The sequence below is a fragment of the Equus quagga genome, chromosome 4, assembly GCF_021613505.1.
Source record: "Equus quagga isolate Etosha38 chromosome 4, UCLA_HA_Equagga_1.0, whole genome shotgun sequence".
Lineage (NCBI taxonomy): Eukaryota > Metazoa > Chordata > Mammalia > Perissodactyla > Equidae > Equus > Equus quagga.
In genome coordinates, this window is record NC_060270.1 from 22,623,660 (window position 1) to 22,636,440 (window position 12,781).

Consider the following 12,781-nt stretch of genomic DNA (forward strand, 5'->3'; position numbering starts at 1 on the left):
TGAGGGAGAAAAAGTAAATATTTAATCAGTTCTCAAATGTAAGTGTGCATGAGAAGCCCCTGGACAGTTTGTTAAAACAGATACTAGATTCTATAGCCGAAGTTCCTAATTCAGTAGCTGTAAAAGGGGGCCTAAGAATTTGCATTTTAACAAATTCCCAGGTGATGGTGCTGCTAATCTGGGGACCACACTTTAAAAAACATTGATCTACAGAGAAGAGGAAAAAGCTCCTCACAGACTGTCCTCAGTCCTTTTCCACGTCAACATTCAATACCAAAAGATAATAGAGCAATTGCTACAATATTCTAAAGAAAAAAATATACCAAGATGTGGTTGAAATTTTAGGGGTACTGACAGCTTTCATAAACAGGAACAAACTCAAGTAAGATTGCCTTGTGAGAACCTCTTGCAAAAGTCATGCAATGATGAAATCCAGGTAAGAAAAGATGAATAAAAATAAAGAACTTGGAATTGGAGACGCTGCATTAAATATAAAACCAATACTAATTAGGAGAATTATGATTTTAAAATAGATAATAAATATTATAAACTTTGATAAAATATACTTATACATTTGTGTACACAAACAGAATAATATATCTCATCTATAAAGAATAAACTATGTAACCAAAATGTGAGCCTCCCTTAAGGAAGGGCAACGACTTTAAGTTAAGAGGAAACTGAACAATATAACAGGTCCTAAAGCACTTTTTTCATTCAGACAATATGCTGTAAATCACTTTTTTTCTCATAATAGGATCGAGAGGGCACAGTATATTTTTGACCTGAGGGTCGAAACAAAGGTTATACTTACTAATTCAGGTTCAGATGAGATCTCCAGGAATACAAAAGTTGATTAAGCTCTATTTTACCGAGAATTTCTCTGCTATATTTTCCTGCTATTCCAGGTAAAGAAATTAATACTCTTGTGCGGTCAAACTGTCTAATGACTCATCTGAGATACGAATCTTTGTGTTTGTCAAGAACTGTGAAATATGTTTGAGATCATGAAAAGAAGTCCGAAGGCCTAGCTAGTTCACGTCTTGATGATTCTGAACTTAAAATGAACTTTAGGAACTCTGTCCTCCATGAAACTACCCCCCCACCAAAAGCACAGCATTTTATTCTACAGAATTATGAAAGACCAGAACAGTTTCTGATTTTTAAGATGGCCATCAGAAGTTTTTTTCATCCCTTCTGTAGAAGCTGGAAAATAACCTTGAATAAAAATGGTCTTTTTCAGGTTTTCTAAAATAAATATAACTGGGAACTTTGCTTTAAAAACAAAACTAAGTTGGGAGGTGAGGAGCAGAGAGATTAGAGGAAATATGAGAGTGGCTAGCATTCTCATTTTTATACCAGGAAGTCCATTTGAAATCTGGGGTTCTAAAGCGCAATGACTCCAACTGCTCAACGTTTTCCATTGTTTTTTTCCCATAATCTGGGAGGGCTGTTTTCAAAAATAAAATCTCCTCAATTGAAAGATTTGAAGTTTAACAATTCCTCCAGTTTCACTTCACTTTCCTTTTCTTCTGTTAGAGTAGAAAAAAATTTAATTAAAACTAGCATTCAGGGCTGGCCCGGTGGCGCAGCGGTTAGGTTCACACACGTTCCGCTTAGGCGGCCCCGGGTTCACGGGTTTGGATCCTGGGTGTGGACATGGCACCGCCTGGCAAAAGCCATGCTGTGATAGGCATCTCACGTACAAAGTAGAGGAAGATGGGCATGGATGTTAGCTCAGGGCCAGTCTTCCTCAGCAAAAAGAGGAGGAATGGCAGTAGTTAGCTCAGGGCTAATCTTCCTCAAAAAAAAAAAAAACTAGCATTCATATGAACACATTTTAAAAGGATTTCTGTCACTCATTATATATGCAAAGAACACATTTTGGAATGATGTTCATCTACCATACTTAAGATTTTTATATTTAAGATATAGTAGACGTATCCTAGAATTCACTCATTATAAGTGTACAATTTAATGACTTTTAGTAAATTTACAAAGTTGTGCAACCATCACCATAACCCAATTTTAGAACATTTCCATCCCCACAAAAAGAAAACTCTTGTCCATTTGCAGTCAATTCCTTCTCCAACACCAGTCCCAGGCAACCACTAATCTACTTTCTGTCTCGATAGATTTGCCTTTTCTAGACATTTCATATAAATGGGATCATACAATATGTGGTCTTTTGCATCTGGCTTCTTTCACTTAGCATAATGTTTTTGAAGTTCATGCATGTTGTAGTATGCATCAATAATTTTTTTTATTACTAAATAGAATTCCCTTGTATAGATATACCCTATTCAGCAGTTGATGGAAATTTAGATTTTTTTCTACTTTTTAAGTTATTATGAATAAGGCTTCTGTGAATGTTTATGTACAAGTCTTTATGTAGATATTTATTTCTTTTGAGTAGTGTAGGGGATCAAAATTGGCCACCCCAAAATGTGTCTCTTTGGCTTGATTATTTTTAAGGACAAAAATCTCTGAAGGAAACTTTGACCTTCCCTCTAACTGCCTAAAAGAATTTCAGACAGAATGCCCTGAGAGGAAGGGGCTATCACTATAGATAATTCTAGGTGTGGAAGACCAGAAGGAATCTAATAAGGGCCACTTTTTCAAAAGATCTCTTTCAGGTCCCATTGTCTATAGATGGCCCAGCAAACATTTGTTTATCAAACATTTGCTTTTCCATCTCCATGTGAGTTGCCTTCCTCCCCTTTGAAATCCCAAACCACTACCCACAACATCCTCCTTTGTCTTTAGGTAAAGATGGAATTTAAGGTGGTGGCTTCAGCCATTTTGGTGAGTTACTCAGTTTTCCTGGGTTTCTCCCATGTACTCATATTATTAAACTTTGTTTGTTTTTCTCCTGTTTTTCTGTCTCCTGTCAATTTACTTCTTAGGCCAGCCAGAAGGACCTAGAGGGGAGAGGAAATTATTATTCCTCCCCTACAGTAGATACCAGGGAGTGGAATTGCTGAGTCATATGGTAAATTTAAGTTTAAGATTTTTTTTTAATTGCCAAAGGCTCTTCAAAGTGGCCCCAACATTTTACATTTCCATTAGCAACATGAAGATCCCTACATCTCCACATCTATGCCACAAATAAATGTCTGTCTCTTTCATTATTGTCATTCTAGTGGGTGTGAAGTGGTATCTCATTGTGGTTTTAATTTGTGTTTTCCTAATGAATAATGATATGATACAGAGAATCTTTTCATGTGCTTATTAGTCATCTTTAGGTTCTCTTTGGTGAAATCTCTATTCAAGTCTTGCCTTTTCTTAAAAATTGGGTTCTGTCTTCTTATTGAGTTGTGAGATTTCTTTATATATTCTGGTTAGAAGTATTTTGTTAGAAATATGATTTGTGAATATATTCTCTAAATTTGTGGCTTGTATTTCCATTTCCTTAATGGTGTCTTTTGAAGTGCAAAAGTTTTGAATTTTGATGAAGTCTAATTTATAATTTTTTTCTTTTAAGGATTATGCTATTGGTATCATATCTAAGAACTCTTTAATCCAAGGACACAAAGAATTTCTTCTATCTTTTTCTCTAAATGTTGTAGAGTTTTAGCTCTTAGATTTAGGTCTATTATCCATTTTGAGTTAATCGTTCATGTGTGGTACGAAATAAGGATCTAAATCCATCTTTTTGTATGTGGATATCCAAATGACCTAGCACCATGGGTCTCTCAGGTACCATGGGGGACTATCTTTTCCCTCATTGAATTATCTAAACAGCTTTGTCAAAAATCAATTTACCATAAATATAAGAATTTATTTCTGGACTCTCAATTCTGTTCCATTGATCAAATATGTCTGTCCTCATGTCAATACCACACTATCCTACTTATTGTAGCTTTATAGTACATTTTAAAATTGAAAGGTGTAAGTTCTCTGATTTTATTTTTCAAGATTGTTTTGACTATTCTGGGAAACAGCCTTGCATACTTAGAATAAATTCCACTTGTTCATGGTGTATAATTATTTTTATGTATTAAAATATTTGGTAATATTCTGTTGATGATTTTTGCATCTAAGTTCAGGAGGGATGTTTGTAGTTTTATTTTTTTGCAGTGTCTTTTATAACAGCTTTGCACTGGCCTCCTAAATGAGTTGGGAAGTGTTTCCTCCTCTTCTATTTTCTGGAAAAGATTGTGTAAACTTAGTGTTAATTATCTTTTAAAGGTTTGATCGAATTCTCCAATGAGACTATCTGGGTCTGAAGGTTTCATTTTAGAGAGCTTTTTAATTAAAAATTTAATTTCCCTAACAGTTATAGGGCTTTTCAGATCATCTATTTCATCTAATTCATTTCAGTTTTGGCAGTTTATGGTTTTAAAGGAATTATCCCATTTATTCTAAGCTATTTATGAGCATAAACTTGTATGTACTACTCCTCTGTTATATTTTCTTAATGGCTGCAATATCTGGAATGATGTCTCTTATTTCCTTTGTAATATTGGTAATTGTGTTCTATTTTCGTCAGTCTTGCTGGAGGTTTATCAATTTTACTGATATTTTTGAAGAACCAGCCTCTTGTTTCCTTGGGTTTTTGTAATGTTTTCCTATCTCCAATTTTATTTTCTGTTCTTTATTATTTAATTCCTTCTGTTTGCTTTGGGTTTATTTTGTCCTTTTCTAATTTCTTGAAGTAAGAACAACTATTGAATGATACCTTTCCTCATCTTTAATGGAAGCATTTAGTGCTATAAATTTTCCTCTCTGTACTGCTTTAGCTAAATCCTGCATATTTTGATATGTTGTGTTTTCACTTTTATTTTAGTTCTATGTACTTTATTTCTTTTGAGACTTCCTCTTTGACCCATAATTATTTAGAAATGTGTTTGCTCAGTTTCCAAGTGTTTCAAGAGTTTCCTGTTGTCTTTGTTACAGATTTTCAGTTTCATCCCATTACAGTCAGAGCACACACTCCATTGTGACTGCAATTCTTTTACCTTTGTCAAGGATTCTTTTATGGTATATCTTACGTTTTGTTTTGTTTTTTTCTATTTGGTGAATGACCCAGGGGCAATCGAGAAAAATGTATTCTGCTATTGTTGGGTGGTCTGTTTTTTATATGCTAATTAGATCCTGTTGATTGATTGTGTTGTTCAGATCTTCTATATCCTTAAGACTTTTTCCCTAATAGTTCTCTCAGTTGCTGGAGAGGAGGGGTGTTGAAGTTCCCAACTATAATCGTAGATCCTTCTTTCTCATTGCAGCTTTATCAGTTTTTGCTTCATGTATTTGAGGCTCCATGGTTTAGTTTGTATCCATTTAGTATATTGTGTCTTGACCCTTTTATCATTATATGATGTCTTTTGTCTCTGGTAATTTGCTTTGCTTTGAAACCTACTTTATGAGATATTAATGTTGCCACTCCTGCTCTTCTTTTTTATTATTAATGTATACATGGCATATCATTTTCCATCCTTCTACTTTCAACCTACCTGTGTATGAATTTGAAATTGGTGTTCCAAGTGAATTTCTTATATGCAGCATATAGTGTTTTTTTTCCTTAATCCACGCTGCCAATCTGTGTCTTTTGATTGGTGTATTTAGACCATTTACATTTAAGGTAAGTAGTGATATGTTAACACTTTAGTATGCTATTTTATTGTTTATTTTCTATTTGCTTCCTCTGCTTCTCATTGCAGTTTTTTCTCTTTATTGCCTTTCTACAGGTTACTTGAACATGTTTTAGGATTCCATCATGATTTATTTATAGCACTTTTGAGTTTGTCTGTTTGTATGGTTTTCATAGTGGTTGCTCTGGGTGCTACTTATAACCATGTACTAGTATCTACATTTACCACTTCAAATGAAGTCTAGAAACCTCACTTCCGTATAGGTCCCTTTACCTTCCCCACCTTTAAGTATCATTGTTTTGAGTATTAGGTGGTATTATAATTTTTGTTTCAATCATAAAATATTATTTATAAAACTCATAAGGAAAACAATTGTCTATTGTGGGGACTCATATTTCTGCTCTTCCTACTGTTTCTTCCTGATTCCTAATGCTGTAAGTTTCCTTCTTTTATCATTTTCTTCTGTTTGAAGAACTTCTTTATCCTGTAGGGGTAGGTCTGCTACTCACAAAATATTTTAGTGTTCATTCATCTGTGAATGTTTTATTGTCCCTTTATTCCTGAAAGATAGTTTTGCCAGATACAGAATAATGGGTCAAACAGTTCTTTTCTTTCAGCCCTTAAAAAGTATTTTGCCATTTCTTTCTTCATGGTTTCACATGAGAAATCCATTCAAATTAGTGTTCCCCTACAGGGAATGCATTGTTTCTTTCTGGCTGCTTCTAAGATTTTTTTTTTTTTGTCTTTAGTTTTCAAAAGTTTAATTAAGATGTGTCTTGGCATGGATTCTTTGGGTTTATCCTGTTTGGTATTCAGTCAGCTTCTAGATTCATTCAATCACTAGGTTGGTGTCTTTCATCAAATCTGGGAAGTTTTCAGCCATTATTTCTTCAAATACTCATTCATCCCCACTCTTTCTCTTCTATTTTCTGGGACTCCAAATATATGCATAGTGAATATATTGTCCCTGAGGCTCTGTTCATTTTTTCCAGTCTATTTTCTATTGTTCAGATTGAGTGAATTCTACTGTTCTATCCTCAAGTTCACTGATTCTGTCCTCCATCATCACCACTCTACTCTTGAACCCATCCAGTGAGTTTTTGTTTTATTTTTCAGCTTTATCATTTCCATTTGTTTCTTTTTTGCACAATTTCTATTTCTTTTCTGAAATTTTCTATTTTTTCATTTAAGAGAATTTGTAATCGATTGTTTTAACACTTTTATAAAGTCTGCCTTAAAATTCTTATCTGATAATTCCAACATCTGATTCATCTCAGTGTTGGCATCAGTTGATTTTGTTTTTCCTTCAAGTTGTGGTTTTCTTAGTTCTCTGTTTGTATTCTAGACATTTTGTCTATCATGTTAGGACCCTCTGAGCCCTATTTAATGATTTATTTTACAGGGAGTTACTCTATTTAGGTTTAACATATGAATCTTAGCCTACTTTGTGGGTTGTAATTCCAATGGCTGCTTAATTTTCAGAGCCTTTGTGGTGTTATTTTGGTCTGCGTGATGTATTCAGTGATGCTGGGGCTTGCACTAGTCTCTGTTGGTGCTGCCTGAGGGGGTGGCAGGAATTTCCTCTGGCTGGGTTACCAGCTATTTCTTGGTGAGGGAGGGGTGTGGAGAAATCCTTCTATTGATATCCCCCGGCTACCCAGGTTTTTCTGGGCCAGAGAGGAGAGTCTCAGTTCCATGGAGACAGTGGCTTCCAGAACCAGGTTGCTAGCTACAGGACTGCTAGCTGTGACAGGTCTTTTTTCACAGTCCTACCAGTCAGCTCTAGAGTCTCTGGCCCTCAGAGACAAAGAGGCTCCCCCAGCTGTACCACCTGCTTTACCTCAGTCTCTCTTACTGGTTCCTCCAACCCACTGCAGTCTGTCCCCATGGAAGAGTCTCTGTCCCAGCAGAGAAGGAGAATACTTCCCCCAGTCACTTATATTTGGCAGGGCTCCCCTGCCTAAAGTTGTCAGAGGGACTCCCACTAGATCCAGGAGGAAGAATGAGCTACTGGGCTACCTTTTGTTGCTAGATGAGAAGATGGAAAATGCCAGATCTGGGTGGCCACCTTCTTTTGGTTGGGGGATGCAAGATGCCCTGCCTTTATCTTGTTCCTCTGGTCCTAGGTTCCCAAATCAGCTCGCCTTCTTCTTAATATTCTTAAGAGTTCCCCTTTGCCTATTTCTTGTGCCATTTCCAAGGTTTATAAATTTGTGTTCAGTGGGGAAGAGCAAGGAAAAAAAGGTCCATGCTATCTTGTCCAGACCAGAAGTCTCTCACCTACTGAATTTTATGTGTTCATCATCTGTTAAAATTTTTATTTATTTATTTTTTTTGCTAATTTAGACCCAGTTACATTATGGATATCAAAAATCCTAAAGAGGGGCCAGCCCGGTGGCACAGAGGTTAAGTGTGCACGTTCTGCTTTGGCAGCCTGGGGTTCACTGGTTCGAATCCCAGGTGCAGACATGGCACTGCTTCACAAGCCATGCTGTGGTAAGCATCCCACATATAAAGTAGAGGAAGATGGGCACAGAAGTTAGCTGAGGGCCAGCCTTCCTCAGCAAAAAGAGGAGGATTGGCAGCAGATGTTAGCTCAGGGTTAATCTTCCTCAAAAAAAAAAAAAAAAATCCCAAAGAAACCTTTGCCCAATGCAGACATTTAAACTATTTTCTCCACACACAATGAGGCTGGGAAAAAATGGATATATCAACACAACAGGATCTAAATTGAGCTTAAGGCCATACGCATAAAGATACTGTTGAGGCATACACATACATACATATACACACACACACACACACACACACACCCCTCCTTTCAGGCCATCTCCTTCCAATCTGCTCAGGGAGGGTCTCTACATCAAGCACAAATGGATTCATAAAGCCACCAAAGGGGCTGGGTAAAATGGCCCCCTCCTCCTGGGGCTCTCTGAGTGGCAAAACCTGCCTGGATGCTTCTGCTTGGGAAACCTCAACTCTGCAAAGCTGAGTGGTGCCAGGAGAAAGGTGGCCCCAGAACTACCCAAGTTGGCCTGGCTCCTCTGCAAGCTTTAGTAGGGAAGAAAGCTTAACCCAGTCAAGGGCACCAAAGTAGATATTTATTTGGGGCAGAATCCTCAGGCCAGTACATTTTACTTCTTTTCTATTTATTTATATACTGTGATTCCCAAGAAACATTTAAAGTGATTTTAATGGGTACATAATATATAAGAAAATATAAATTAGACGTAGGCAAAGAAAAAAAAAAGAGCAACATGAGGAAAACAAGGAACATGAATAAGGTTGGTGCAAAACTGCTTCTTTGTGATTTTCTACACTTGTAATAAATAACCCATGAGAGGGCATATTGCTGGGCTATTTCCTGTGCCATCTCTGGCTGGACCCTCAGGAGCACTCAGGACTGGGCACGGTGCAGCAAGGTGGAATCCTAACATGGAGATGCGCTATAGGGATAGAGACAAGTTCCCATGGACATTTCCATATAGTACTCCATAGATTTCCCGCTCCTGAAACATAGTTGATTTCTTCTTAAAGATTCCTGAGTTCTCCCTTTGAGAATGGCCATGGTTCTGAGCAGGGTAACCTAGTTGAACACTCAGGCTACTAAGTTCCAGAGGGATCGCATCCCACTTAGGGTCCATTACAAGTCAGAGACTATCTAAATATGCAGAGAATATGAACCAAGGCTAAAACTACAGTCATCAATTTCTCAAACTCTTGTTTTTAATATTCTTCTATTTGATTCTCAGAATCTAAGCCAAAACTGTTAGATACAGACTTGCAGTGTCCCTCCCACGTCAGCTGGAAAACTGGGTGATGCTGATGACGTGCCGAGAAGCAGCCACAGAAGTAGTGCTGTGCCCGGTGACTAAATGACCACACTCCTTCCACTATGGGAGCTCTCCCTCTCCTGAGGAATAGAAAAACACAGAAAAAATTCCAATCAGTTGAGAGCCATTGTCTATGCATACAATACACAAGGTACACTTGATTCTGGTGCAAATCCTGGGGCCGGGGGGGGGCGGGTGGTGCTGGGACAGCAGATCACATATATCTTGATTCTTCATGAAGCCAATCTCTCCCCCAGACTTAGATCTCTCTTCTTTCCTACCTCTCTGGAGCTTCCCTCAAAGTCTCCAATTTCTGAAAATTTCTTAGTCTCATTCACTCTGCTTCTTGCAGATTTTTAACATCTTCAAGTCTCCCTTAGACTGAGAAAGGTACCCTGTTTCAGTCATCAGTCCATCTCCCTACTATTCGTGCATGAAGACACGCCCAGTTCTACTTTCCCGATTTGTATTCTCCTGAACCATTCCTTCTCAGCCCTATTGTAAAGAGTTTAGCTTCATACCTTAGTCTTTCTCTGAAGTTATTTTTCAAAGATCACTATTTACCCCTTCCTGACCCAGCTCAGTGGCTTTTACTCAGAAGTTATTCCACTTGATCTCTGGGCTTTTTCAACTTGCTCTATGAGGGCAAGGACTCTGGTTTGCATGTCTCATATTTCTCTAAGTGTTACAAGGGAAGATTTTTATTTAGGGTTTGCTTTGCTTTTTGTGAGGAAGATTCACCCTGAACTAACATCCGTTGCTAATCCTTTTTTTTTTTTTTTGCTTGAGGGAGTTTAGCCCTGAGCTAACATCTGCACCATTCTTCCTCTTTATATGTGGGATGCCTCCACAGCATGGCTGATGAGTGGAGTAGGTCTGCACCTGGGAGCTGAACCTGCAAACCTGGGCCACCAAAGTGGAGTGTGCAGAACTTTAACCACTCGGCCACGGGGCCAGCCCCTTATTTAGGTTTTGAATATCTACAGCTGCAGTCTGTGAAGGTGACCTTTCTTACCTTATTTGAAATGGAAAAATAATATATCTGTCCCAAAACATACTGTTTAAAACATTGCATATGCATATATTTCAGGTTGCTATAAAAAAAATTTGAGTGTTTCCATTTTATCAGGAAAGTGAGTTTTAGGGGGCACAGTTTCTAATCAAAACGCTATGGGATGAATGCTTTCTGACACAAAGGAAAGCATGAAATGGGGCCAAAGGAATTTGTCCAGGGCTTGCTGAAGAAAAACCTAGACATGCTCAAGGAATAGACATTTTGAAAGTAGAAGATTAAAGTAGAAGGAAGTAGATTTTAAAGAAGATTTATTGAAAGTAGAAGATTAAGTATCCTGATCTAAAAAGTTTTTCTTTCTTAAATCAGAGTCAAGAAGGAATTTTCAGAAATCTTGGATTCTCTGCAGAAAGTCTGAGCTCACTTGGAGAGGAAAGGACACAGTTGCTTTCTCTGCTATGAGAACAGGTGTGCACAGGCCAAGTTTGGAACAAATCAGAAATGCCTTGGGAAGCTGTATCTGATAGGGCAGGATTAGAAAGAAAGATGATCGATTTGAAGGAGGCCAGGAACCCAGAGGCCACTCAGTCTGAAACCACTGGAGCTTAAAGCTTGACGTTACAGCTTTTTATATTTCCGAGGTTATAGCCTTTGTGGAATGAAAAGACCACCAGACCTAGAGTGAGAAGACCTTGGCTGGAGTCCTGGTTCTGGAGTCAAATAGGAGGTTTCTCAATATGACTTCCATTTTCTCACGGGCATTGGGCAGAGACTAGTTCTTAACTATTTCGGGTTCCCAAGAGATCATCTACATGGAGGCCCTTGTCTGTTGCTATCTACTTGTTAAACATTATTCTTAAGAGAGAAGGTGCATGTGCGCCAAAAGATTTCAATTAATTCATATTGCTATGAATATTTAATAAAGTATTTTCAATAAGTTTTGTAAAAAGTTATGGTAAAGCTGTAACTGCTGAAAACTTGATTTCAGAAAATACTGACACGTGAACTCAAGGAGTGAACAGAAACTTCGTTATAGATAATCGAAGATCACCATCTAGTGGCCCCTTGTATTATAACTTCTGAAGCTGGCTGCAAGCTCCACAGATTTTGGAGGCTGGGAAAGCGTGTGGACAGCATCAGCTCCACCAAAGAAAGGAGGGAAGAGCGAGACTATGGCCCTGGAGACTTCTGCTTCACTAAAGGAATTCGCAATGCAAGTTACAAACAAAACATTGTCCTCTTCAACTAATCTTCTAAATCAAGCTTTGGTCCTGGGCCTCAGGTCATTCATAATATAAGCAGACAGTTGAATGTGATAAAGTGATAACTCTTTGGCAGATAAGCTCAGATGGATGCAAAACAAGAAAGGCTTTTAAAATTATCTTGAGCAAATTATTTGCTTCTCATGAGCAACTTTACAATTGAAAATAGGGTTTGCTTGCGGTAGAATTCTTGGTGTGTACATCTTGATGATAAAGGAAGCTATGATACTTCCCCAAAATGAGGAAGAAATAGTCACCAGAAAACATCATTGCCCCACATAATTTTCTTCTCTCTTTCTAATGAGGCAGCATGAGTTATTGCAAAGGGCACAGGTTTAAGAGTCAGAGGGCTATGTCCAAATTCTGGCTTCACTCCCTATTGCCTGTGTGACTTTGGCATGTTACTTAGTCTTTCTGAGTGTCACAGGGGTGTTGCAAAGATTAAATGAAACAAGGCTTGGAAAGGGCTTACCCCAGTGTCTGGAAAGTAACTGGTGTTCCTTTTACCCTTCTCTCACTTATAAGAAGTCACATAATTTAACTTAGAAGAAAAGAAAAGAAAAAACTTAACTTAGAAGAAAACGGTGTTTGGATTTGGGGTGCAAAACTGGCTTTTAACTTACATTTTTCTGTTAAAATGAAGATAGATAGTTTGGTCACTATACGACTGAAGTAACAGTAATTGTCTCAGCTTTGACTGACTCTGTTTTCTTTGAGGATGTAATTTTCTTACTTGGTAACATGGAAGAAAGAGTTGTGTCCACTGTCAAAATGAAGATAATACTACAAACCTCACAGAGAGTTGTCAGGATTAAATGAGATGTTGCATAAATGTCCATAGTTCAGTACCACTTAGTGAGGGTACTGCTAATTTTCATTATTACTGGTCTTTGCCTCTCATGGGCCATCTGTGAGAATATGATATCATTGCCATTGATTATTTCAGAAATGCTTGAGGGCCTCTGCTGCCTTCTTCCTGAATCTCTCTCATCAAGGTTCTTCCCTAGAAAGACCAGCACTGTGGCTCGCATAATGTGCCTGCTCCTTTGCACAGACCGTGTGCGTGACTGGTTTTTAAAC

General features: G+C 37.8%; 1 protein-coding gene across 3 annotated transcripts in view; it reads right to left on the reverse strand.

Annotated features, from left to right (window-relative positions):
• Positions 1-8,710: 8,710 nt before the first annotated feature.
• The window catches only part of ILDR1 (immunoglobulin like domain containing receptor 1), a 31,360-nt gene continuing 27,289 nt past the window's right edge, over positions 8,711-12,781 (reverse strand). For all 3 annotated transcript variants that reach the window (XM_046657839.1, XM_046657838.1, XM_046657837.1), the window contains one exon: positions 8,711-9,507. In XM_046657839.1, coding sequence (XP_046513795.1) covers positions 9,466-9,507 — 42 coding nt within the window. In that variant the 3' untranslated portion in view covers positions 8,711-9,465. The remainder of the gene's footprint in view (positions 9,508-12,781) is intronic.